General features: G+C 37.2%; 1 protein-coding gene across 2 annotated transcripts in view; it reads left to right on the top strand.

Moving 5' to 3' along the window:
• The window catches only part of LOC146369801 (BMP/retinoic acid-inducible neural-specific protein 3-like), a 59835-nt gene that overhangs the window by 7172 nt on the left and 29030 nt on the right, over positions 1–23633 (top strand). For both annotated transcript variants that reach the window (XM_084909335.1, XM_084909334.1), the window contains 2 exons: positions 17685–17875; positions 19410–19594. In XM_084909335.1, coding sequence (XP_084765461.1) covers positions 17685–17875; positions 19410–19594 — 376 coding nt within the window. The remainder of the gene's footprint in view (positions 1–17684; positions 17876–19409; positions 19595–23633) is intronic.

Raw genomic sequence — 23633 nt, 5'->3', positions numbered from 1 at the left:
GAAATCGAGATTCTTCAGACCAAACAATGTCTTTTCATTCTGCTGTTGTCCAGTTTTGGTGAGCCTGTGTGAATTGTAGCCTCAGTTTCTTGTTCTTAGCTGACGAGGGTGGCACCCAGAGTCTTCTGCTGTTGTTATCCTATTTAAAGGTTGGGCGTGTTGTATGTTCAGAGATTCTCTTCTATATACCGTAGTTGTATTGAGTGGTTATTTGAGTCTGGTCATTTTCCCCTGATCAGTGATAAGGCATTAAAATGCTTCCCCTTTTGTGGGCTTCATACTCTGCATGGTGGAATCTGCCATGAAACGAAACGGCATCAAGATTTAGAATCTGCCAAAGAACCTCTGAGCATATCGATTCAGCATCAGAGTTGTGATTTTCTTTCATTTATACAAACAGATTACGTGTAATTGCTAACTTGACGAACCAAAGTTGCTTTGAATATGCCGAGTGACTGTAATGGTTGCAGACCTGACCCCCATTTCAAAGGCAATGAGATTGCAAGTTCATTGCACTGTCACATTAACTTTGGTCACACTACGCTCTCCAACCATTGTGTTCTCTAGAATCATGATTGCAGCAAATGCATTGCTCTACACCTATTATTCCAACCTGCCACAAAACACCGAGTAGACTTCCTGTTAACCAACAGAGGTGTCATCATGGCATTTCTGCCTCTTCATACAGTTCCAAAAAACTGATAACCTGGTTTAGGTTTACTAGGGTGAGACATTTCTCATTTGTTTTGCCTCAACAAATATTATGCTGTAATAAATAATTTTGTTTTGTTTTGTTAATAGCACTTTATATCTGCTTCAGCTATTTTAAAATGCTTTATAAATAAAACTGGTACGGTCGTCTTATTGTTAGTGTGTAATTAACACTGGCCGAGCAGTTCATGTTTTTCATGGCATTTGTATGCGCATAAAGAGGCTGAAGCTCCAGCAATACTCAAAGTATAAATAACGGCTTTACTTGACCAAGTCGTTTCAGCCTTTGGCCTCCACCGGGGTCGTAAACACATGTGCGTGCATGTGTGTCATTCTGTCTGTAAACATAATTGCTCAAAAACTTTTTTATTAAGTTTGTTAAAACTTTAAAAGGGTGTAGAGTGGAGTCATTGTAACACTGCAGTAACGTTTGCCTTACATGCCCCCAAAGTCTTCAAGAACAACTTCATGATTTATAATACTTGGATCCTTAGATTTTTACAACTGTTGTGTGTATTGCCAACATTGGGAAAGTATCATCTAAAAATTTAAAATATCCGGTCACATTTGACTTCTGACCTCTCCAAGAAGAATTTGAATTTCTTTTCTATTATAAGCATACAGGGAGTAATATATGGGAATTCTAAATATCATGTTCCTTTGGACGTCATTTATTTAAGCGATTTTTATAAAATGTCTTTAAACCTATGCTTCAAATTCTGCTGCCTACAAACACTACAAACAAATGTAGTTGCAAATGCTCAAGTGTGACATTATAGTTTGCATCCAAATATCACGTCAAATTTGAGCTTTGTACTCAATTTTACATTTCACCTCTACTGGTTATGTCAGGTATATTACAATTGTTTCAACACAGCAAAAAACAAAAGCCCATATTTTGCACCAGAAACAGAAAAGTATATTTAAAAAGAACAAAGTAAATACATAGAAAATACAATACCACTCCCTTAAAAGTAAATACTGCCCAGAGAGTGAGCTGCCTTGGTGGAAGTTTGCACTCTTGGCTCAGTTGTGTCAGCTTGTCAGCCATCAGAAGTAGCTTCAAAACACTTCATTTCAATAACCATATAAAACCCATCGTCTGTGGAAATGTAGTCAGCTTGTTTACTGATGCTGTTTATTCATTTCTACATTTAAGCATGTTTACTCGCTTTTACATTTCATAGAGTATCCACAATGAATTAACCTGCTTTAAACTACGTTTTCTATTTTGATGATTATGGATCTTTTTATTCAGTTTTTCAGTTAGATGTACAAATTTAAAACTTATTGTTTGCAAATTGGAATTGAACGTTACTGTGTAAAAAAAATAAATGTCAAAAGTTGAACTTGATGCTTTGACAGGTATAAAATAATGTGCTGTACTTAGTTACTGATGCTTGGGGCAATATAACCACTGTCTTTGTTTACAGATTGGAGGACATTGAGTAAGTTTATGTGGTAATATATTTTTTCTCCCCAACAAAAGAGTGGACTGTTAAATATTATTCTAAACAGAAAAAGTGTATTTTCCACGTATCCCTATTAGCCATGCAAAATGATAACCCTGATGTGTAGGTCAAAGGTGGGAGTTCAGCCTTGGTTTCTTTACAGCATGAGCCCAGTTCCCTTTTTAGGGGGATCAGGGCCATCATGCAGATCAGAAAGAAACGATTAGTAGTTGCAGTATCATGTTAAAAACTGGTGCGAAGTGAGAAAGTGTTCAAATGCGTCATTTTTCTATAACCTATTTTTGTCCTTTAGGATTGCAGGACCGACCAAAATTAGAAGCACTCAGGTTTGATGTAATGTGTTTCATACACCCAAACCAATACTCTATCATTGCACTTTGCTAACAAAGACATTCGATGTCATGAAATCACAGCGACAGATAAATTCGAGCAATTTCAGGACATTAAAAAATCCAAGCTTTTGCCTGTTATGTCTTCTAGATATAAAAAAACCAAAAACTGAATGAATACAGTTGGTTCATTTCATGCTTCATTTATGTTGCCATTTCTTTAAATTCAGAACACATTCCTGTGCTTCTCTTCTGCCTCTCCGCTTGCCTGACATACACAGCCTAATTAAATCTGACCTTGTGCTGGTGAGCGCAGAATGCATTTACGCGCAGAGGCTCCTAACTGCAAGGGTCTTGTTTGTTTATAATCAATATATTATTGTATGGAGTAGTTTCTTTTTTGTATATTTTATTTGACTTCATTGCATTTTATCTTTCTTTCTTTATTTTAAAACCATTACAGGACATATCCAGGGAGATAACGGGTGTTCGTGTTCTTCAAATTTCCTTCCATTTTTCCTCTATTTTTTTCCTCTATTCAAGTATGTTCATTATCCTTCAGTTTCGAATACATCCTCAGGAAAGAGGTAGAGCGCCCCCTTCTTAATCACCAGCGGCAATGATAGTGACAAGTACTTCCTTCAACTAGAGCTCATGGCTTCTGACAAGTGTGGGATTGGGGAGTTATAAAGGACAGAACAGAGATTTATTGGTTAGAAGTCTATGGAAACAGGTCTTATGAAAATGTCTCTGTATTAGTATTTGAGGCCAAAACTTATGAATTGCTTTGAACAGTAATTTAGGATTTATAAACCTGCTTGAACATACTGTAGGCACTATTGGGCCCCCTAACAGTGAGCTAGACTTTCGTATTAGGAAAAACAAACTATTAGATTGAAAGCAGAAAAGTCAGTTTTCCTAAATGTCCAACTAATGTCATACCTCAGCACATGCACAACGTTTCCAGATGTGGCTTAAGCCTAGTTTTAGACTTTTTTCACTCCTAAATTTAATTTTAAAGATTAGTTTTAGTTAATTAAACCTAAACTTTTTTAAAATATTTTTTTTTAATATTCAAAGTTAGAATTTTAAACTAAAGCCATGTCTCTCTCCTCGTGTACTTAGATACAAATTATGAACTACAGATTTAGTAAGCAGGGTAAATGATTTTCATTTTGTGATTAAAGTACTTAAAAGCACCAACACAGTCAATTCATTTCACTTCAGTTCATTGATCTGCTAAGTCCACTGCATACACTTGGAATTCATGTATATCAGCTGACCAGTGTAGAAGAAAACAGTTGCTGAAGTTGCTGTCAGCATGCACACACCATCCTTATTTACATGTCTGAATGCCATGCTAAGTTGCACAGATAACTCAATAGATAGAATTGTAATATTGGTGATGGTAAAAGTGTTATATGGCCGTGAAGGCAGCAAAATCTCATATACAGTGGTTCCTCGTTTATCGCGGGAGTTATTCTAAAAATAACCCGCAATAGGTGAAATCCGTAAAGTAGCCAATGTTATTTTTTACAATTATTATAGATGTTTTAAGGCTGTAAAACCCCTCACTACACATTTTATACACTTTTCTCAGACAGGCATGAACATTTTCACACTTTTCTCTCTTGTTTAAACACTCTCAAAGTTCAAACCTGCGTAGAAAAATACGTCCAGTATTACAGAATAAAACCAAAGGAACCCGCGGTTGCCTTTGATGGCGCAAAACGTTTCGTTGACATTGTTGTGTTTGTTGGGGAGAAAACTTACAAACATAGAGTACAGCACTTCAGAGTCACATTGCTATCGATCGAAGATTTACGTAAATCTGACAGGAGACATGGCAGATTGATTGACAGTGGTCTACAGCCAATCAGGACGCAGAACACAATGTGCTGTAAGAAAAAAAAAAGCATGCAAAATTGCACAAAAAATCTGCAAAACAGTGAAGCCTTGAAGGGTGAGCCGCGTTATAGCGAGGGACCACTGGGAGAATGATCCCTGCTGGCCCTGTAGTGTGGAAGGAAGGAAGTGTGATGGATTGTCCGTGATGGAGAGCAGTTTTGTTAAGTGACCTCATGTCCCTCATTGACTCACGCGCCTCCAGATTTTGGCCCAGAATGGTTCCAGCTAGTTTGCTGATCCTGCTGACATATCTGGCATTGCTGCTGCTTCTCATTAACACTGACTTGTCGAAGATTTCTAAGATCTTACTTTACACAGTGCAGTATCTGAGCTTCACAAACACTCCTCATCTCCTTCTCCTACACAGCATCAATGTCAGTCCTCCAGTCCTTTCTGTCATTCAGGTGAATACACAAGTATCTGTAGCTATTTACTGTTTTCAGTCTCCTCAGCCATCTTGGATATTTTTTAAATTAGAAAAAGGGGAATCTGACAGACAGTCATCATGGCAAAATTACCCAAGGGTCACCTGGGTAACGTACAGTGGTGTGAAAAAGTATTTTCCCCTTCGTGATTTGTTAATTTGTTAGCATATTTGTCACACTTAGGTTTCAAATCGTCACACAAATTTTAGACAAAAATGACCCAAGTAAGAACCAAACTCACACTGCAGTTTGAAAAGACAATTTCATTTAAGTTATAAGAGCTTTCCAAACCTACCAGATCTATGTGAAAAAGCAATTTTCCCCCTTGTTAAATCACGAATTAACCACATTTTTGGAAAGACCATGGGTGTTCACGTTCTTCAGATGAATACTGCCAGACACCTTGAATTAAGAAATCACTTAGATTGAACCTGTGTGACAAAGTGAAAAAGATTAAAAGATTTTAAAAAGCAAGACATCATGGTTGGGTAAGGTCAGTGTTCATGATTTAGAAAGAGAGTGGGCATATATGCGGAGCTCGAAGGTGAAAACCACTGCTGATCAAAAGAACAGAAAGGCTTGTCTCACATTTGATGACTTTTGGGAAAATATTCCGTGGACTGACATGATACAATTGACAAGTTTTTTGGAAGGTTTAAGGCCCATTATATCTGGCTTAAAACTAATACAGTGTTACATAAAAATTACATCATACCAACAGTCAAAAATGGTGGCAGTATTGTAATAGATTCATTAATTCTGCTCCCTACCAAAAAAAGAGAATTTTTGGTCATCAGTTTGTGTCAGTATGTCAGGGTTATGCAGCAGGACAATGACTTAGACAAAGACTTATCAGATTAAGATTCTTTTGCATGACCTTTAACAGGCCGTTCATGGTCAAAACCCCTCCAATATGACTGTATATGACTCTGCAAAGCAGTGGGCCAAAATTCCTCCACACTGATGTGAAAGGCTCATTCTCAGGTCTCAAAAACACTTGATTGCACTTGTTGCTACCAAGGGTGTCGTAACCAGTTATTAGGTTTGGGGGGCAGTTACTTTTTGGATTGGATAGTTTTTTCACCTTAATAAATTATTGCATTTTGTATTTATTCGGTTGTCTTTGCGTATTTTTATTTATTTTTTTGATGATGTAAATGTGATAAATACGCCAAAAATCAAACTTTTTCAGGGCACTGTATTGTAAGATTCAGATGTAATGATTGCAGTCAGTGACATTAAAACTGTATTTTGATAGAAATTTGAAGCTCACAAAATCAATCGGATGCTATTTAGAATAAAAAATGACATTTAATTTGTGATTTTGCAGAATTTTATGTGTCCTCTCTTAAGTTCTAAATATGGACCTGTCAGTGTAAGAATGTGACTATTAAACCTTTAAAACCGTAAGAAAATTATGGTTATGAGCAGTTACAAGAAGGGAAAAAATGTCTTTGCTGCCTGTTATAAATACTGACTTTGATGGCTTGACTGGCTTTGAATCTTGTCTCGCTCTGTTGCAGACTGATCTACACGATTGTCATGGAAACCCAGAAATAACTGTTGGGTTGACAGTGCCACATGGAAAGACTTTGATAATATATTTAAAATTGATGATGTTTTTAATCAGGCTGTTACTGTTAATTGTTTGTAGCCCCCAGCTTCAATTGCTTCCAGCTTGCCTGTCAAGCGGGCCGATGTTCGTGCTGTAACAGAATTAGCTGTTAAAAAAGTGTTTTACTTACACAGTAAAGAAAGGACCAGAAAACAGAATGTGCAACTTGTTTTGGGTTTTAATCTTGTGTTCTGAAGATGTATTGTGCAGAGCTACAGTATGTCATACTTTGTAAAAGCTGCTGCGTGCATGCTGTGGACAAAACTGTCACAAAGAGCAGGATTTACTGTAGCTGGTCGCTCTTCAACGAGCTCTTTGATTTATTTGTGTATGAATTTGTGAGGTTAAGTGTGTATACACAGTGTATTGGCCTATTAACAGTATGTGCATACCTCATTATGTAGACAGTGTGAGTCCAGACATTCCTGTGTGAGTCCGCATTTTGTGTGTGTGCGTCTTTGTGTGTGAGAGAGAGAGCGAGAGGGAGAGACATGTAGTCCCTTGTCAACAATGTTATGACAAACTGCAGCACAAAAGGGATAAGCAGCTTCCATATCAGCAAACCCTGCTGCCAGTCATGATCTTGCTCTCTCGAGCTGCCCTTGCTTTCTATTATCAGAGGTGAAGTTGTATTCATGGAAGCCACAAATCATTAATGGCAGCTGCCTATTTGGGAAAGCTTTTGCTTCTTACAATATGCAGTATTTCACAGTTTCTCAAAACTGGTCTTTAAAAAATTAAAAGTTAAAATGAATGCTTCCTCTTTCTTCCAAGAAAACTTTAAGTGTTAAAGCTTTGCTAAAAAGGGAACATGAAAAATGAAACTGACAGTGCCTATTTTATCCAAATTGTTCATTTAAAATTGTGTAGAGCTGTAAAAATGGTTTTTCTTTGGTAATAAAAGCAAGTAATAAGTTTAGTCAGATACATTTACGTCAAGGACGTGAGCATTTTTTCAAATATTGTTCTCTGGTTCTTTTAGGGACTTGTCAAGGAATCAGAGCAACAAGAACACACAGACACACCGTCACACGCATGCATGCACACATATACACATTTGTGGACTGTAAATGCAAACTGACATGGCATCAATGTATTAGTGACTCCAGAAGTACACAAGGTGCACATTTGCGTTACTGTGTCTTTTCTGTCCTACGTGGCTTCACATCAAACTAACAGCTTTTAAGAAGTGGAGCTTTTTCTCTGCTCAGCATCTGCTATTTTAGAATTTGATCGGATGCTTTATGCCATTCCCGTGCTTGACTTCCTGACCTCCTCACAAGCTCTGTGCAGCTTCACATGACTTCCTACAAAAATAGACTTAGTGCATAATTTTGAGCATCTTATGGGATTCTTCTGAAACGTGCTGTGGAGGAACGATAAGCAATTGCTTGAGTGGGTGCAATCAATTACGATGTAGCTGCCCTGAGTGGGATTCACTGTTGGTTATTACTATTCAGTTGTTCACTGTGAAACTTTAAAATGAGCCGAAGATAATGAGATATTTTTTTCATGCTCTGCCCAAACTGTTCTAACACAATGTTTTATTACTGCCGTTAATAAACGCTTTGATTTTTAAACAAAAAGGTAGGCTGCTGTTTTAAAGCTATACAAATATTTGTTTCATTCTGCTGTCAGGTTTTCTGACAAATTTTAAAAGTTTTCTGGGCATAATTAATCAGGGAAGTTGAAACGTGAGTGATGAAATTAACCATTCATCACAAGTTACTAATGTTTAAAAGGGAAAAGAAAAGTGGCTTCCACCAAAACAAGCAATGAACTGGGATAAAAGCTGAACAAAAAAGTAAGCTAAAGACTCTCCTAAGGTGTAAGCGCAACACGATTCCACAGAATGAGTCCACAGGCACCACGCTGCACCTTTTCTCCCAGCCTTTGTACTCTATCCCCGACGGCTGAATGGAGACAGCCGTGCGCAATTACCTGCTCCACGGGGGAAAGGCGGCACCTGAGACACAGGAGACAGAAAGAGCGAAACAAAGCACAACATGCGGCACTAAGGCCATAACACATTCTTTTAGAAGAAAACCGAGAAAAAAAAAAAGACAGCAATTGGTTGTTTTCTGATGAAGGCTGTGAAAATGAGGATTGCCAGTATGGGTTACAGCTCTGCTTTTAGGCTTGTTTGTGTGCTAGAAGTGACAGCTGTCTCTGAGAAGCCACGAAACAAAAGTACAGACGAGCGTCAAATTAAAGGAAATAACACCAGAAAGTGTCTTGGTAACGAGCTGAGATGCCATATGCACAGCTTTGCATGGATTCTGCAAGGTTTTTTTTGAAAACTATTGTAGAAATTGTCTAAAATCAGAAAAAACTGTCAACTCATTGCAGTCGACTTACATGATTTTTGTGAGGGATTTATTTTCTCCTTCTGCTCTTTCCTCTGGTGAATCATTTGTCCTCCTCATTAGAAAGTTGGGTTTTTTGGTATAACCGAGAGAATGTTTCATGTCACGCTACATCATTAGTTAACTCAGTGGAATGATAGGATTTTTAAAGCCTAACTGATGGAGGGAAAGATGTGCCCTCACTTGGTCCTTTGTTGATGGTCCTGGAAAAAAGAGAAAAGAAAGAGAAGAGTAAAACTGGTGCAAAAATCTGAACTCACTTTGGTTAACATTATATTTAAAGCCATGTTTTGACTAAAGGGTAATTTTAAATAATTTACAATAATTTTAATAACACAGTAATGATACACATCAGCACAACAGCTCATTTCTTTTATTACTGCCTGGTTATTTTGTCTTTTTTAGACAATGACAACTGAGAGAGGTGGGAAGAAAAACAACAGGGAAATAATTTCCTTGTTTTTTTTAATGTCATTAATCTTTTTAAGTTTGTCATAATTTTATTCTAATTGTTTTTAGTATTTAGTGTTTGTGTATAAAATGTTTCATCATTATTCCATAATTAGACAAAATAGTATTAAAGTATTATACATACAGTATTATTATAGCTTACACTGCATAATTTTGCATTCACAATTCATATATTTGCTCTACAGGAGTTTTAGATTCCCACCGACACAGGTCACACGCTTAGGTCGTAGTCGAGTGTTGGAAACGTGTACTCGAGTATCACTTAGTTATATCAAAGGCATGAAAAATCCAAATGAACAGGAAGCAGTATGTTGCCTTGTTTATAGGACCTCTCAGCGGGTTTAATAGGATTCTCACAAATTAATGGTCTAATGTTTGTTTGATGTTGTTGGACAAACTGTTGGTGGCAATTCTGCAAAGCGTTCACAACCAGCAGCTATTAACTACATCATTACACTCACTTTCCCCATCTTGATCTTCCTTTCTTCCCTAGTTTGTTTATCTGGTGCGTCAATGACGAAAAGAAATGGGGAGGGTGAGAGTCTGTTTTCTCCTCTCCCATCCCACTCCCACTCTCATTTCACTCTCAAACTCATTTTTTAAAGACGGCATCATAAGTAGCTCAATTAACAAAGTTGATGGGAGCCGCTATGAAGGTGTCTTTCTGGGATATGCTCATTACGCAACTGGCACGAGTAGAATTTCTTTTGATGTCACTCAAAAGAAAAGCCTCTTTGTTTGTAATTCTTAATTTCTAAAAACCATTTCCCTGTTGCTAATGATGCATGCATATTGAGAAGGATCAACGTCACATCAGATTAAATGAGGAGGGAGAAGCAAACCGCAGTAAAGGAAAAGAAAATGTGACATCGAAAGCGGCGGAGTGTCCGCGGTTTGCTCGCAAGGTTTTCTAAATGCATGTACATTTGGTTTATCTTACTGAACGGAGCATGAAGGACATTTCTCTCATTTTGCTCTATTCTCTTTAGGGAGGTCCTTGAAATAACTTTGAGTCTACATCAAGCAACTGTTTTGCACAGTGGGTTATTTTGGTATCTGGGGTAACCCAGCTACAAAACACAACAATATGTTCTTACTTAGCCTTTATTGATGAGATGCATGTGTTTGTAAATCATGATAAAATAATAATGATGAAGTGCTGCTAGCAAGTTTTTATGAAATGAAAATGTGTTTTCAATTTACTATTCATCAAAATTTATTAGCAGTACTATTTGTGTCTTGCCCTGTTTTCTTTTAATTTAATACATTCCTGTAGTGGCTTTAATCACTATGAATTAAAGGTCCTTTTTATGTCTTTTTTAAAAGAAATTACAGATTAATGTTGCCATGGCTATGTTCCAGGTCACAAATACAGAACTGTGCAAAAGTCTTGAGCCTCTCCTTATTTATTTGTGGTTTTGCTGGGATTCATTGCAGCCATTTATTGAAAGCAGCAAAGATCCTGTACATAGAAATACAGCACATAAGGTAAAAACAGAGTTTGCACATTTCTAATGAGCTCAAAAGTCAATATTTAGTATGACCACCTTTATTCTTCAACATATCCTGAACGCTGTTAGGCAGGCTTTCTTTAATTTCTTTAAGTAACCTTCAGGAGTAGTTCTCCAGGCAATCGTCGTGGAGGAGTTTGGCCTACCTCAGCCCTTTCTCTTTGTTTCCCTGAAGGAAGGAACACAGGAACAGCCACTCTCCCACTGAGACCATTTGGGATATGGGTACAATTTCTGAACAGTGAACAATAGATGAACCACGATGCATCTATCATGTCCTGTGTGAGGTCTTTACTGGATTTTTTTATGTTTCATAAGGCCTTGACTCTCAGATACAGTTCATCTGCGGTAGATAGTTTTTAGACCCGTCACTTCTTGTTTTGTCCTCCACTCGTGTAGTTTCCTCTGATATTTTAAGGACACCCTATGCCCCATGCTGAGATATGCCGCGTTTTCGGCTAATAGCTCTTTTGGAATCACTTTTGGTGCAAATATAAATATATTTATGGCTGTCATACTGCATTATTTTTGGAATTTTGTAGATTCAACTAAAGAAATGGGCACAAATTATGTGTTTTTGCCACTGGCTGCCGGTAATAAAGCTCTCAAGGATAGTAATTTAAAACTGGTTCTTTCCTAAGTTGTGTATTAAACACACCTCTTAATTTAGGTATGTTATTCATGTTTGATTCATTCGTAGGTCAATACTGTTGCACAAGAATACTTTTAAAACAATACAAATCTGGTTCTTTGGAAGCAAAATATCAAGAAATGAGGTGTGGCTCAAGACTTTTGCACAGGGCTTTACCTTATTAATGGAATGTACTGCTGCACAGATATAACAAATAAACTGAAGATATCTACGAAATTTTCATGTTCATCCATAAAATGCCAATAGTGAACACAGGCTCTACATAATGAATCAGTTATTGCTTCCTCTTGCAACACACCTGCCATGTGAGGGCCATTTGCTCAAGCTCAGTCAAGAATTTCAGTTTCATTTCTTGCAGCAATTTGATTATTTTAGCAAGAGTGAAAAAAGTAACGAACTTAACCAAAGACAAAATTGTGCAAGAGAGGCTCTCATTTACCAGTGTGAACAGGATCTAATTGGCATTTGGAATACACCATCATATAAACAGTAAACATAAGCTGTATGAGAGGAAAATCATATGTGAAAGGAAATACAAGTATATCATTAAAGAAAGGTACAGTACTGCCTGATGTCAAAGGTGAAATTAGACTTTTCTGAAGCAATCGGGAAAGAAAAGTATTTAATTAATGTCATCCCCTTTATTCCACTGGCAAATGTGCATTAATTATCATGCAAGTCAAAGTTTTCTCCAGTGTTTAAATATTGGAATTTCTTTTCTTATTTTTTTTCTTCATGAATCACAGTTTGAATTTCGTAGCGCAATGATGTGGACCTAACTGCTGTAAAGTCATTACAGAGTATCTGAGTAAAACAGCAAAGAAATGAGAGATGGAGGAAAACTGTCTTTAACAGTAATTGCCTCGCTGCCGGAAAGAGTGTACGAATACAAGCAGAACACCTGCAAAGACAAGTCAAGCTTATTTTTCTTTCTTTGTGACATTTAATTGTCCTTCTGGTGGGTGGAAATGAAAATGCACTATAGCTCACTAGAATTAACTTGAAAGAGACACCAAAAGAGCCGTAGACCCGTAGAAGCTGTGAGGATTATTCATGCCAACCTAACTTACAGACACAGAATAATTTTAAATAAATTATATTATAAAAACAAACAGCCAAAGGAGAAAAAAACCCTGTATAATAAATCTGTTTTTGCAAAATGTGCACATGTGCGTAAATGGCAGTGGTTCAGATTCAAGTGTCATTAGTCTCAGTACTGTATACAGATCAAGGGCAGAGGTTTGTGTTATTAATCAATTACATGATGCATTCACACAATGTTGATCAAGTGTGACTGTGTTGCAGTTTGTAAATGAGCCAAAGACACGTTCAGCCTAATTGATCAACATCAGCTGATGTGCAGGTCCATTTGAAATTATTGCGACTTGGTTTTGTATGATTACTGATGTATCATCACAATGATATATTTCTTATGCATTTTTTTTTTAATAAAATGTGTATGAGGATTTTGACTCGAGGTCTGAATCCTTAACGTAATAAATTTTTAAATGATAATGTACTCTTTTCTACCTGTCTTTAGGGACGTGCCTTTTACTACAGTTTTATTCTAAACAGGCTGTACTGGGAACAAATTTGTACCTTAATATAAAAATAAAAACTTGTGTGTATGTTGTTGTTTCTACATCTTCTTCAGTCATACACTTAGAAACGGCCTGGCAGTAATATGGTTCTTCTCTCATCTACTACTCTACTACTGGCTACTTAGAGCTTTGCTTATCTCACATCTGCACCAAGCACAAGTAGAACATCAGCAGGTTTAAACCCAGAACTTTCTTGCTGTGAGGTGATTGTGCTAACATTGCACCACCTTGCTTGAGATTTACACGACAAATACAGAATGAAACCTGAAGCCGAAAATGCCTTAAATGCATTTTAATCCACTTAAAAGAATCAGTAAAACCTTAAAAATCTAAGAATAAAATTAACATTTTACTATTTTTAAAAAATATTTCTAAACATAGACTGTCTCCCGATACTGCAGCTTAAAATCTGAAGCAGATGGTGTGATTATATATACATATACATTTCATATATAGATGTAGCATTTTTGGCACCTGAAAAGGACAGATAGATATCTTGAGGGCCAGTAATTTTCAGATTGAATAAAAACAACAAAGAGATTGAAAAAAGGAAAATCCTCCAATCCTACTGCTGCTTTAAACTGATTCACAACAAAGTACACTTTCATGTTTTTAAACTACATATTTTTTTAATGAATATTTTAAAATATTTAATTTCCTTGCAGTAATTCCCACATTAACATACCTTGGGGGAAGATCAGAAGAAGCAGACACTCCCTTGGTGTGCTCAGTGACATAGTGAACCGACTGAAGTGTGCATTGCTTTGCTTGTTGCCATATTTCAACTGTATCAGCACGCTCGCTTCATTCTGTGGTTTGTTATATTGGACACTAAGATGCCCTCAGGCAGTCCATACTGAGTGATGTATCTGAGACATCTGGTGATGGCTCTGATCATGACCTGTGTCGCTCTCCACCTATTGGTTCACACAGCACTCCAGCTTGCTCAGATGGGGGTGTGACAGGTAGAAGCGCAGGAAGCCCCCTGCTGCACAGAGCTGTGGGTAAAATAAGCCTACCTATTATGTGTGTGTGTGTGTGTGTGTGTGTGTGTGTTTGTGTGTGTGTGTGTGTGTGATAGAGTATTCCAGTTACTCAACTCCAGTCTCACTGAGAAGAGTAAGGGGTGAAATAAACTTGCACTCTTCCATGAAATGCAAGATCTCTTTGTGCGTCTACGTGCAAAACGGTGAGACTGAATTGCAGTCTTTGTCAACAAAAGTGTGCATGTGTGTGCAGACACTGTTATTCTGCAGCTTGGCTGTGACACCGTTCGAAAATGTCCATCAGCGAGCAGGATAGCGAGGCAGTGTGGCGATCACGGCACCGCTCTCCTTCTTTCTCTCTCCATTGCTCCCTCCTTCAGATGGCCCCAGCGGATGGAAAGAAACACTAATGGCCGCTCGTTATAGAGAAACACCGACATGAAACAGGACTTAATGAGCTGTTTTCTGTTTTGTATTTTTCTCAGGGGGTCATTGTTATTGGTGGAAAATTGATTGGCAGCAGGCCCGCACCCATGGGGACTATGCGATGTTCTGGGCGATAGCAAAGTTCTTGCAGCAAGGGCAGCTTTGTTCAGATGTTTGAAGCTGCAGGGTGTGTGAATGCACGTGCATTTATCTTTGCATTTTGAAGCTGGCGTGTGTCTGTGGAATGTAGGGAGTATGTACTCGAGTACTCGAGAGGGAGGTGATAAATCCCAGTTTTCACTGGGTTCTTTGTAAGGACATTTGAAGCTGTGACGAAATCTACAGCAAAAATTGTTTTTTGAATGGTTGATAGATTACTTCTTATATATATCACATAAGATGGTAGCTCAGGCATGTGGAAGTTGTCAGTATTATCCTGTTATCTTTTATCTCTTGTGAAATCCTCTGAAATATACTAAAGCTTCAGTTACAACACAGATTACATCTTCCTGAAAGAAATACCTAGCAAAGCAGTGTATAACAACAGAACGCTATTTAACCTTCAACAGAGACCTACAAAGAATCAACACTAGAGCCCGACAGATTTATCAGCGGGTCAGTATTATCATTTATTATTAGCTATTTGTCATTCTGTCAGTATCCACATTTATAAAGGCAGATAAGGAAGAGATGGGAGAAACACCCTTCAACCTTCAATCATGTGATGGTGCATAGTTTACCGATCAGAGGGCACGCTACAACTTTCCTGTTGGCAACACACATACTGGCAAGCTACAAAGACGACAATCAGCTAATCCCAGCAGACCTGAGTAAAAAAAACAACTACACTGACCATATGTTTATGTTTTATGTGCCTGAAAGAAGAAAATGATAAAGATACAGGAATATTGTTTTTTTAATACTGGAGTTTTCAGGAATATTCAAATCTCAAATTCAACTTTTATTTGCCACTACACAATCATACAGAGTACAACATGCAGTGAAATGCTTAATGCTGTGCAATTTCCGACCAGATACAAGTATAAAATTAAAGTTAAAAATCCAAATTAAAAAGGTGTGAAAATCAACAGTGTGCAGATCAGTGAACAGGTATAATATCGAAGTACAATATTTTGTTATTAAGTGCATGTACAGTTTTGTGAATATTGGATCTAATCAACACACAAACCAGGGCATGGACACATTTGTGAAAATGACATATATTTATTTGTTCATTTACTAATTAAAAATCTTCTGGAGTTTATGAGTGTTTGTTTAATGACAGTGGTTTTAGTCTGGTGACCTACAGCATTTAGGTTTTTGGATATTGTCATATTGATAAAGACTTAAAATGCAATATAGTATGCCATTATGGTCCCCACTTAATTGAAGGTAAGCATGGAAACTGGTGGGCACCTTTTCAGTGGTTAAGGTTTTGTGGAAATTGTAATTTAAAATGAAATATAATGCAAAAGAACTGACATGAGGTGCTGCTGTGTTAGAGCATCTTGCACAGTGAACCATTACACGATCAATTTAAAAAAGGGATAATGTTGGACACAATTAAATACTGTAGAGATGTTTTTCTGTATTCTCTGCTGAGTAACAGCAACAAATGAAAATAAATAGTTATCTTTTTCTCATCATTCTGGTATTTCTGGTAATATTTGTTGACGATTTAAATCTTAGATGATCTGTCTGGGTTTCATGTAATATATATCTATACATACATATCTATACATACATATATATAGGTGTAAAAGTTGAACAGGCTCTGCAGTGAATTTAAAAGTTCAAATTTAAAATGAAAACAAAAACAAAATGCTCAATTTTTTGAACCGATGGTGTGTAATGACAGAAAACTTGTCTGCAGCCTGGACTTTTGCCTTGCAAAGCCTATGCTGACTTACTTTTTGAAACTTTGGACATTATGAGTAATAACAATTGTAACAGTTTATGCGTAAAAGAAGGACGAGCAATAAAGATTTATTGTTTTAAAATTATTTCCCAGAACTTGATGATTTACTTTAATCAACTCCTCGCAAGTAATAAACTTATCCCTAAACATATGTTTTGGAGAAAGATAAAAAAGACCTATCTGAAAACATTTAGATAGTTTTTGATGTCTTCCAGTGAGAACATTTAATGTTTTTGTTCCCTGATTGCTAACACTTTGGACAGATATTCAATAAAACAATATATTCATATTCTGATTGCCTACGATTAAAGGTAGGGTTTAGGTTCGGGTTGTTGCAAATGGAGAAATCAGATCTCACAGGGTTCAAGTTCATTTGGTTTTGTAATACATCTTTGAGGAGACATGTTATGCTTGTGTTGCAGCCATTCTTTGATATAACAGGTTATATTTTACCCTATCGCCTCGAGCAAATTTCCCAAAAGCCAAGTCAACTACCCAATATGACTGAAAGGTCTTAGATTTCTCCCCTGCTAGTTTGCGGGAAGAACCTTATTTATTACCAGCTCTATTTGAATAGCACTAATCTATGCATCAAGCCGCAGCACTCAGTCTGCACTTGGTAGATAAAGGCAGCTGGCATACTCCAAGGCGAGGCTGAATATCAATCGGCTACAGATGAAGCCTGTTCTCTCCAAAAGAGGTCCTAAAAGCAGCAAGACTCCACGCATGATTACAGACTGTCCAGCCACAGCTCCTCAAACAGTGACTGGAGATGTGAAAAGATTGCTCTATTATTTAAAATTGGTGGAAAAACACAATATTTTTTACACCATGGTGCAAAGCAATTCTGTGAGCCGGAGGTAGGAACAGCATGAGATCATTCATCTTTTAAAGAGTGGCACACATGATTCACTTAGAGGTTATGCATACATCACATTTTATGCCCAGCAAGGAACAGTTCTGAATATGGGCCTCATTGTGAGGAGTAAGCTGTGTCCTGCCTGCTTTAAAACGGCAAGGGACCCTATTTTCATTTCTTTGCAACTACTGTTCAGATCAATGTGGTGGATTTAGTCTTTGCATTGTGTGTCTAGAGGAAATGTCCCAAAACAGCCAAAACAGAGATTCTTCTCACATATTGAAGGCAAAGGAAAGACTAATCAAGACCTTATTATGGAGGAGTCCATATAACATTTGGCTTCAGCTGGACTGTTTTCAAGCGAGCTTGAATGCAACATTCATGTTATTGTTTTCCTTTGCTTACAGCGAGCATGTGTTTGTGTGAAATTGCAGGGAGTTTGGCCGATGGAAGGTGAACAGCTTGGCCCTGGAGAGACAAGAGAACAATGGCTTTTCCTTGCCTCTGGACCCCGAGTTCCTCCAGACCATTAGGCAGCTGGGCAGGAGGCCCAGTCTTAGCGCCATCACAGACAACATTATCAGGAAATACGGGACCCACTTCCTGCTCTCTGCTACACTGGGAGGTAAATAAAGAACACAGCTTGTGGTTATCTTTGCTTTTACTGACTTGTCTTAAAACGTGAATAACAAGGTGATGTTTTAGGAAGCCAGATGAACACAGCCTTTTTTACACAACAAGAAATTTTAACCCTCTGATGTCGAAGTCATCATAGGTGTCAACCGTAACTCTGTCCCTACCCTAACATTAATCTTAGACCAGTCACCACTGGTGACGACTTGGACCACAGAGAGTTAAAGAAACTTTTTCAGGATCTTTACAAGTATTTCAGCTTGAGACCCAGAGTGAATTTGACTGAGTGGGAAAAAAAAGCCTCATGTTTTGCTTGTCTGTTGAGACTTTGGAGCGTTTTCAGTTCCCTTTCATCTTTAAAATTCTCTTCTCTACTTCAAAACCCAAATAAAAAATGCTAAAGGGACTTTCATTTTTTTATTTAGTTTCACAGTTTTATTGCTGTAACTTGTGTTCCAACTACTATTCTATTGAAAAGAACCAAGTACATATGCAGGCACAGTGTCTCTGTCTGCCTATTCTTGTTGCTTTTGACTTTAGTCTATCAAATAAGTAAAATGCCATCAAGGGTAATCTTCAGAACAAGAGTAAACCTCTAGCAGCAGGGAGTCTGTCAGTTAAACATGTTTAATGCTCAAAAGCTTTTTGTTTTGCGCTCGTTCAACTACTCTAAATATTTAAGTTAATTTTGGCCAAGAATGTGGAATCATTTGTATGTTTTTTAAACGCAGATTTTCTGACTCAACATGTAAAATCTGTCTTTGAAACTGTCAGTAGATCATCTGTTTCCATAACAATAGATCTAAGTTAGCCTGAGTGCTGTAATGTGCAGCAAAGCCCCCAGCTATCTGGTGTTCAATCACCTCCCAGCTGCTCTGTTTGGCTCTTTTCATCTTTTGTCTCTTGTGCATAAACTCTGAATACCAACAGTATTCAAATAGATCGGAGAGACAATCTGGCACATTATTGGTTGCAAACAAAAGGAAAGAAAATACAGCTGCGTGCCAAAGATAACGCGCAGCATTACCTTTAGCCTGTGCTAGTAGTGCTCGGTAAAAATACTGTAATATATAAAGTTATGCTGGCTAACAAAAAGTATTGTGTTTTGCAACCTCTGTACAAAAAAATTTGCAGTGCTGATTTTTGAACCACACGTCCTTCAGTGCCTATGTCCAGTTTTTATTGCATTGCAGTCTCCTGGCACATTCCCACCACCTTTAGATCAGCGCAGTGGTGAGGAATTTTTCTAGCAGGATCAATTGGGCACCTGTGCTTACGGGGTTATTGTATGGAAAACTTATGTAGCTTTTATCTGAAAAAATAATAAATAATAAGACTTCTACAAATCTCAATTTGTGCAATACAGCAATAGAGTCATCACTAAATTAGGGTGTAGTAACAAGGGCTGTTTGTTCTCTTAGCAGGTTTCCATCTTTATGAGTTAAATGTAAAGAGTATGATGATGTTCGCACGGAGGAGTCATAAATAATCAATCTGTATGTGTCACTGCGTCTGCGTTTTTGCAGGGGAAGAGTCATTAATGATATTTGTGGACAAGCGAAAGTTGAGTCGAACATCAGAAGTGAGTGAATCAAATGGCACAGCTGTGACGCTGGAAGCTCTGCACCAGCTGGCCGCCTCCTACTTCATTGACAGGGAGAGCACCCTGCACAAGCTGCACCACATCCAGATCGCCTCCACCGCCATCAAGGTAAAGTCAGCTTCTCTTTGGGCTTGAGTCACTAATAACGGAATCACATTATTTGCCAATCGTTTAAATGGCTCCCATTGTTATAGCATTCCATCTATGAACGCAGCCATTTCATTGAGTCATTGTTCCAATTTGCTTGGATGTTGCTTCACTGGATAAACATAATTATTGTATTTTTCAAAACATAGCAAAGTGGTCTTGATTAGCCCCCTCACTAAAGAATTAATTCAATCACAGCCAGTATGGTGTATTTCAGTGGTAACCATACAATCAGCAGATTTGGCTAATTTTAACAAGTGGAGCTTGTGTCAACAATCAGTGATTGCTTTTGCTTTTTTTATTGTTTTGTTTTATTCTCCAAATTTATTTAGTATGCACACATTCAACAACTATATTTGTACCTGCATATTAAGAGCCCATTGATATGCTTTCCACTGGTTGAATAGTACACAAATTGATAAGAGGTCATTGTGGGATTGTTACCTTTTTACATTTATTCATTCAGGTGAACTATAAAGGGAGTCCAACTACCCCATTAAATGCTGTATATGTTTTCTTTAATAATACACATTATTACAAAAAAGGCTTTTATTTCCAAACGTTACTTTCCCATTAAAAGATAGAGTCACTGATGTGGCTGTGTGTGTACTCATGATGTTGCAAGCATAATTATTCTTGCTCTCCCTTTAGAGAGTAGCTATTGGACTAAATCAAGAAAAGCCCATCCAGTGGTCAGTACTTGCCAAGTCCTAACAACTTACTACCACTTACTTTATGCAGTTTACAGCCTGTGAAAGGACCTTGATGAGCAACTGTGCACTGCTTCAAATGCAAAATAGAAATATTAAAATATTTTTAAGCCCTTAGTTGAGGGGATTAGAACTATGTAAGGACAGGGAACCTCCGTGTTAAATGACAGCTATTTTTCTTACCATTTTTAATTAATGAACCATTAGGACTAAATGCACTTAAGACCTTACCTAATGTTCTAGCCAAAAATCCACCGGCAGCCATTAGTGAGGCAACCTCCTTATTGCTTAATAGTTTTACTTACAAAACTGTTGGGCAAAATGTGTATTATAACAGTGGTTGCCAAGCTTTCATTTTATTTTATGGAATTAATTTTATAATTATTATTTTTTTATACTAACATAAGCTTCCTCAGGGCTTATAAGTATAATTATTATATATAAGCCATAATAGACGTGCTCTATTATGTCAGGTTGAGTGTATTTAATATATTTATTTTTCTTCTTCTCTATAGAAGGCACAATTGTACCAGAATATTTTAGATACTTTTTTTTTCCATTTACCTTTTTTTCCTTAAAGTATTAATTTTTTGTGATTGTAAGCCAAGCACAAATTATATTGGCTTACCACCGTCGTCAAATAATTAAAGAATAATCTTTAATTCTTATAAATGATTTAATTTTTTATTTAGTAACGTAGGAGACTATTCCTACAACCCTGTGTCACACCAATGATAATACATGTTAAATCTTGAATGGCTTGTAAAAATGTAATTAAAAACCCAACAACCTGGGGCTGAAAATGAAGCCACTATAAAGATACAAATACTGTAATTCCTTAAATGATCACTTAAGGCTACTTTCAAAAGTGAGTCAATCCCCGTGGACGTCCATATTAAAATGGCTTTACAAGAGGAAAAAAATGTTTACAGTCTGTTAAAGTTTATAACCCTAATTTGAGATCCTGTCTTCCTTCTCTCACCCCAACTGGTCACAGCAGATGGCCCCGCCCCTCCCTGAGCCTGGTTCTGCTGGAAGTTTCTTCCTGTTAAAAGGGAGTTTTTCCTTATCACTGTCGCCAAAGTGCTTGCTCATAGTGGGTCAGATGATTGTTGGGTTTTCCTCTGTATGTATTATTGTAGGGTTTACCTTACAATATAAAGCGCCTTGAGGCAACTGTTGTTGTGATTTGGCGCTATATAAATAAAATTGAATTGAATTGAAAAATTGGTATAAAAAATGGTAGTTTGCCTCATACTTATAATGGTAGCTAATTACTGATGCATGTAGCTGTAGCTTCTGGATATAGGCATTTTTAATACTCAAGTTTTGGTGTTCTAACTTCTACTATTTTCATATGTTACTTATTATCACTAATTAGCAATTAAGTCTGTAATACACCCATACGCATTTATAGGCAACTTGTTTACTAAGCTAGGTGGTGCTAGCTGAGAACTCAGCACTCCACCTTCTCATCCAAACATGTTATATTGGGCTCCACAAAGCCAATGTGGCATCTGTAGCACTGAATGTTGTGTTATGTGATTACATCTTTTATATATAGTCTATGGTATTTAAAAAGTTGCTTGCAGAAAAAAATAACTCAGAAACATCACATACAATATGTATTTTATTAAAAGAAACTATAATGTTTGAAAGCTGTTAAACTGAATGATCTTCTTGATATTATTTAGCTGAGAAATTAGAAAAAAATATCAGTTTCCTTGCAAGTATTGCATTGTTGTGTTGGCTTTGAAGTGACATTTGAGTAAACATGCACATTCAATGAGCAACCAAGAGAAGACATGAAGCGAGCAATACTGTTTACTTCCCTTCTCACTTTAATGTGTGTATTCACAAGCTTACATATGAGGCGGCATTCTGAGCATATCTAGATAGGCTTATGTAGGCTTATCAACCTGCATCTTTTACAGCTTAATACCTCCAGGGTGTGTTCATACATCACTCTGTCAGTTGTTATCAAGCAGAATGAATTGAATAGGCTGGGTTTGTCCTTCACTTAAAATTCTCTGTTTTCAGAGGAATCTGTTACTTCACGTGGCTTTAATGTGTTTACGCCTACCTTTGGTAAACCACAGATTAACATCTAAGAATGTGGGTAACAATAACAATGTGTAAAAACACCAGTCTGAGACACGGTCAGCTTCTTCAGTCTGTTTGTCATGTGATTACACCTGCTTCTGCAGTGATAGTTTTGAGATTGGATCTGCTAAAAAACAGAGATACCTGACCTGACTAACAAATCAATGTTTGCCGCTTATAGATCTTTGATGTTTTCCTGCAGTGCCACTGACTAAGAAACAAGCTTTATGTGAGAGCATGTCTTGAATGTTTTGAAGATGTGTTGAGCTGAAAATGAGGAGGCAATGTAAAATTACCTGATATTATTTAAAATGAGATCACATTAGATAACAGAGCACATATAAGGAACGACACCAAATTGAGAATTAGTACACAGTAAAATATGTGAATCAAAATAAAAAGTAAAAACTATTGCAAGGTAACTTTACAAAATGATATTCATCAGTAAATGGATCTGATTGTGGTGTCATAAAATATAAGAGCGCATTACAAACCTACTGAAAAAGTACCAGTTTTACAAAAACATGTGGAAATGTAGTTGTTATAAAAATTCTGTTTAATTTAAGAATACATACAAGCCTGATGTGCAACCCAGTATCACGACAAAACATGTAAAAGACACACCTGTTCACCATATCTATGTCACACTTCACTCCTCCAAAGCGTGAAAAGACACATGCAGAAGCTGCAGTAACAGCAGAAAAGCATTTAAACAGACATTATTAACACATTTACATACATCATTTCTGACGATTAAGGGCTGAATGTGAAATGACTGAAATGTATCCTATAGGTTTTTTTGTTCACTTGCCTTTAACTATTTTATGGTAATGCAGCTTCTGCATGTGTGTCCATTACACATTTTGGCACAAGATTGGGTTGTGATGTGTCCAAATTGGTGTCTTTGTAACTACTGTCTAAGACCGAAGTGAGAGCTGGTGTCCTGCAGGTTTTGGATGTGTCTTTGAATCAACACAGCTGATTTAAATGGCTAAATAACTTCTTCAACATGTCTTGAAGTTCTCCAGAGGCCTGGTAATGAAATAATCGTTTGATTCAGGTGTGTTGTCCCAGGGTGAGATCTAAAACCTGCAGGACACCAGCACTTGAGGCCTGGAGTTCCCCAACCCTACACACTGAAGGTTCCAGAGTTAGTAATAGCATATTTGTTTGGTAATTAATAATAA

Source organism: Perissodus microlepis, chromosome 17 (genome assembly GCF_051167445.1).
Source record: "Perissodus microlepis isolate ML-2025 ecotype Zambia chromosome 17, ASM5116744v1, whole genome shotgun sequence".
Lineage (NCBI taxonomy): Eukaryota > Metazoa > Chordata > Actinopteri > Cichliformes > Cichlidae > Perissodus > Perissodus microlepis.
This window is presented reverse-complemented; position numbering and strand designations above follow the sequence as displayed.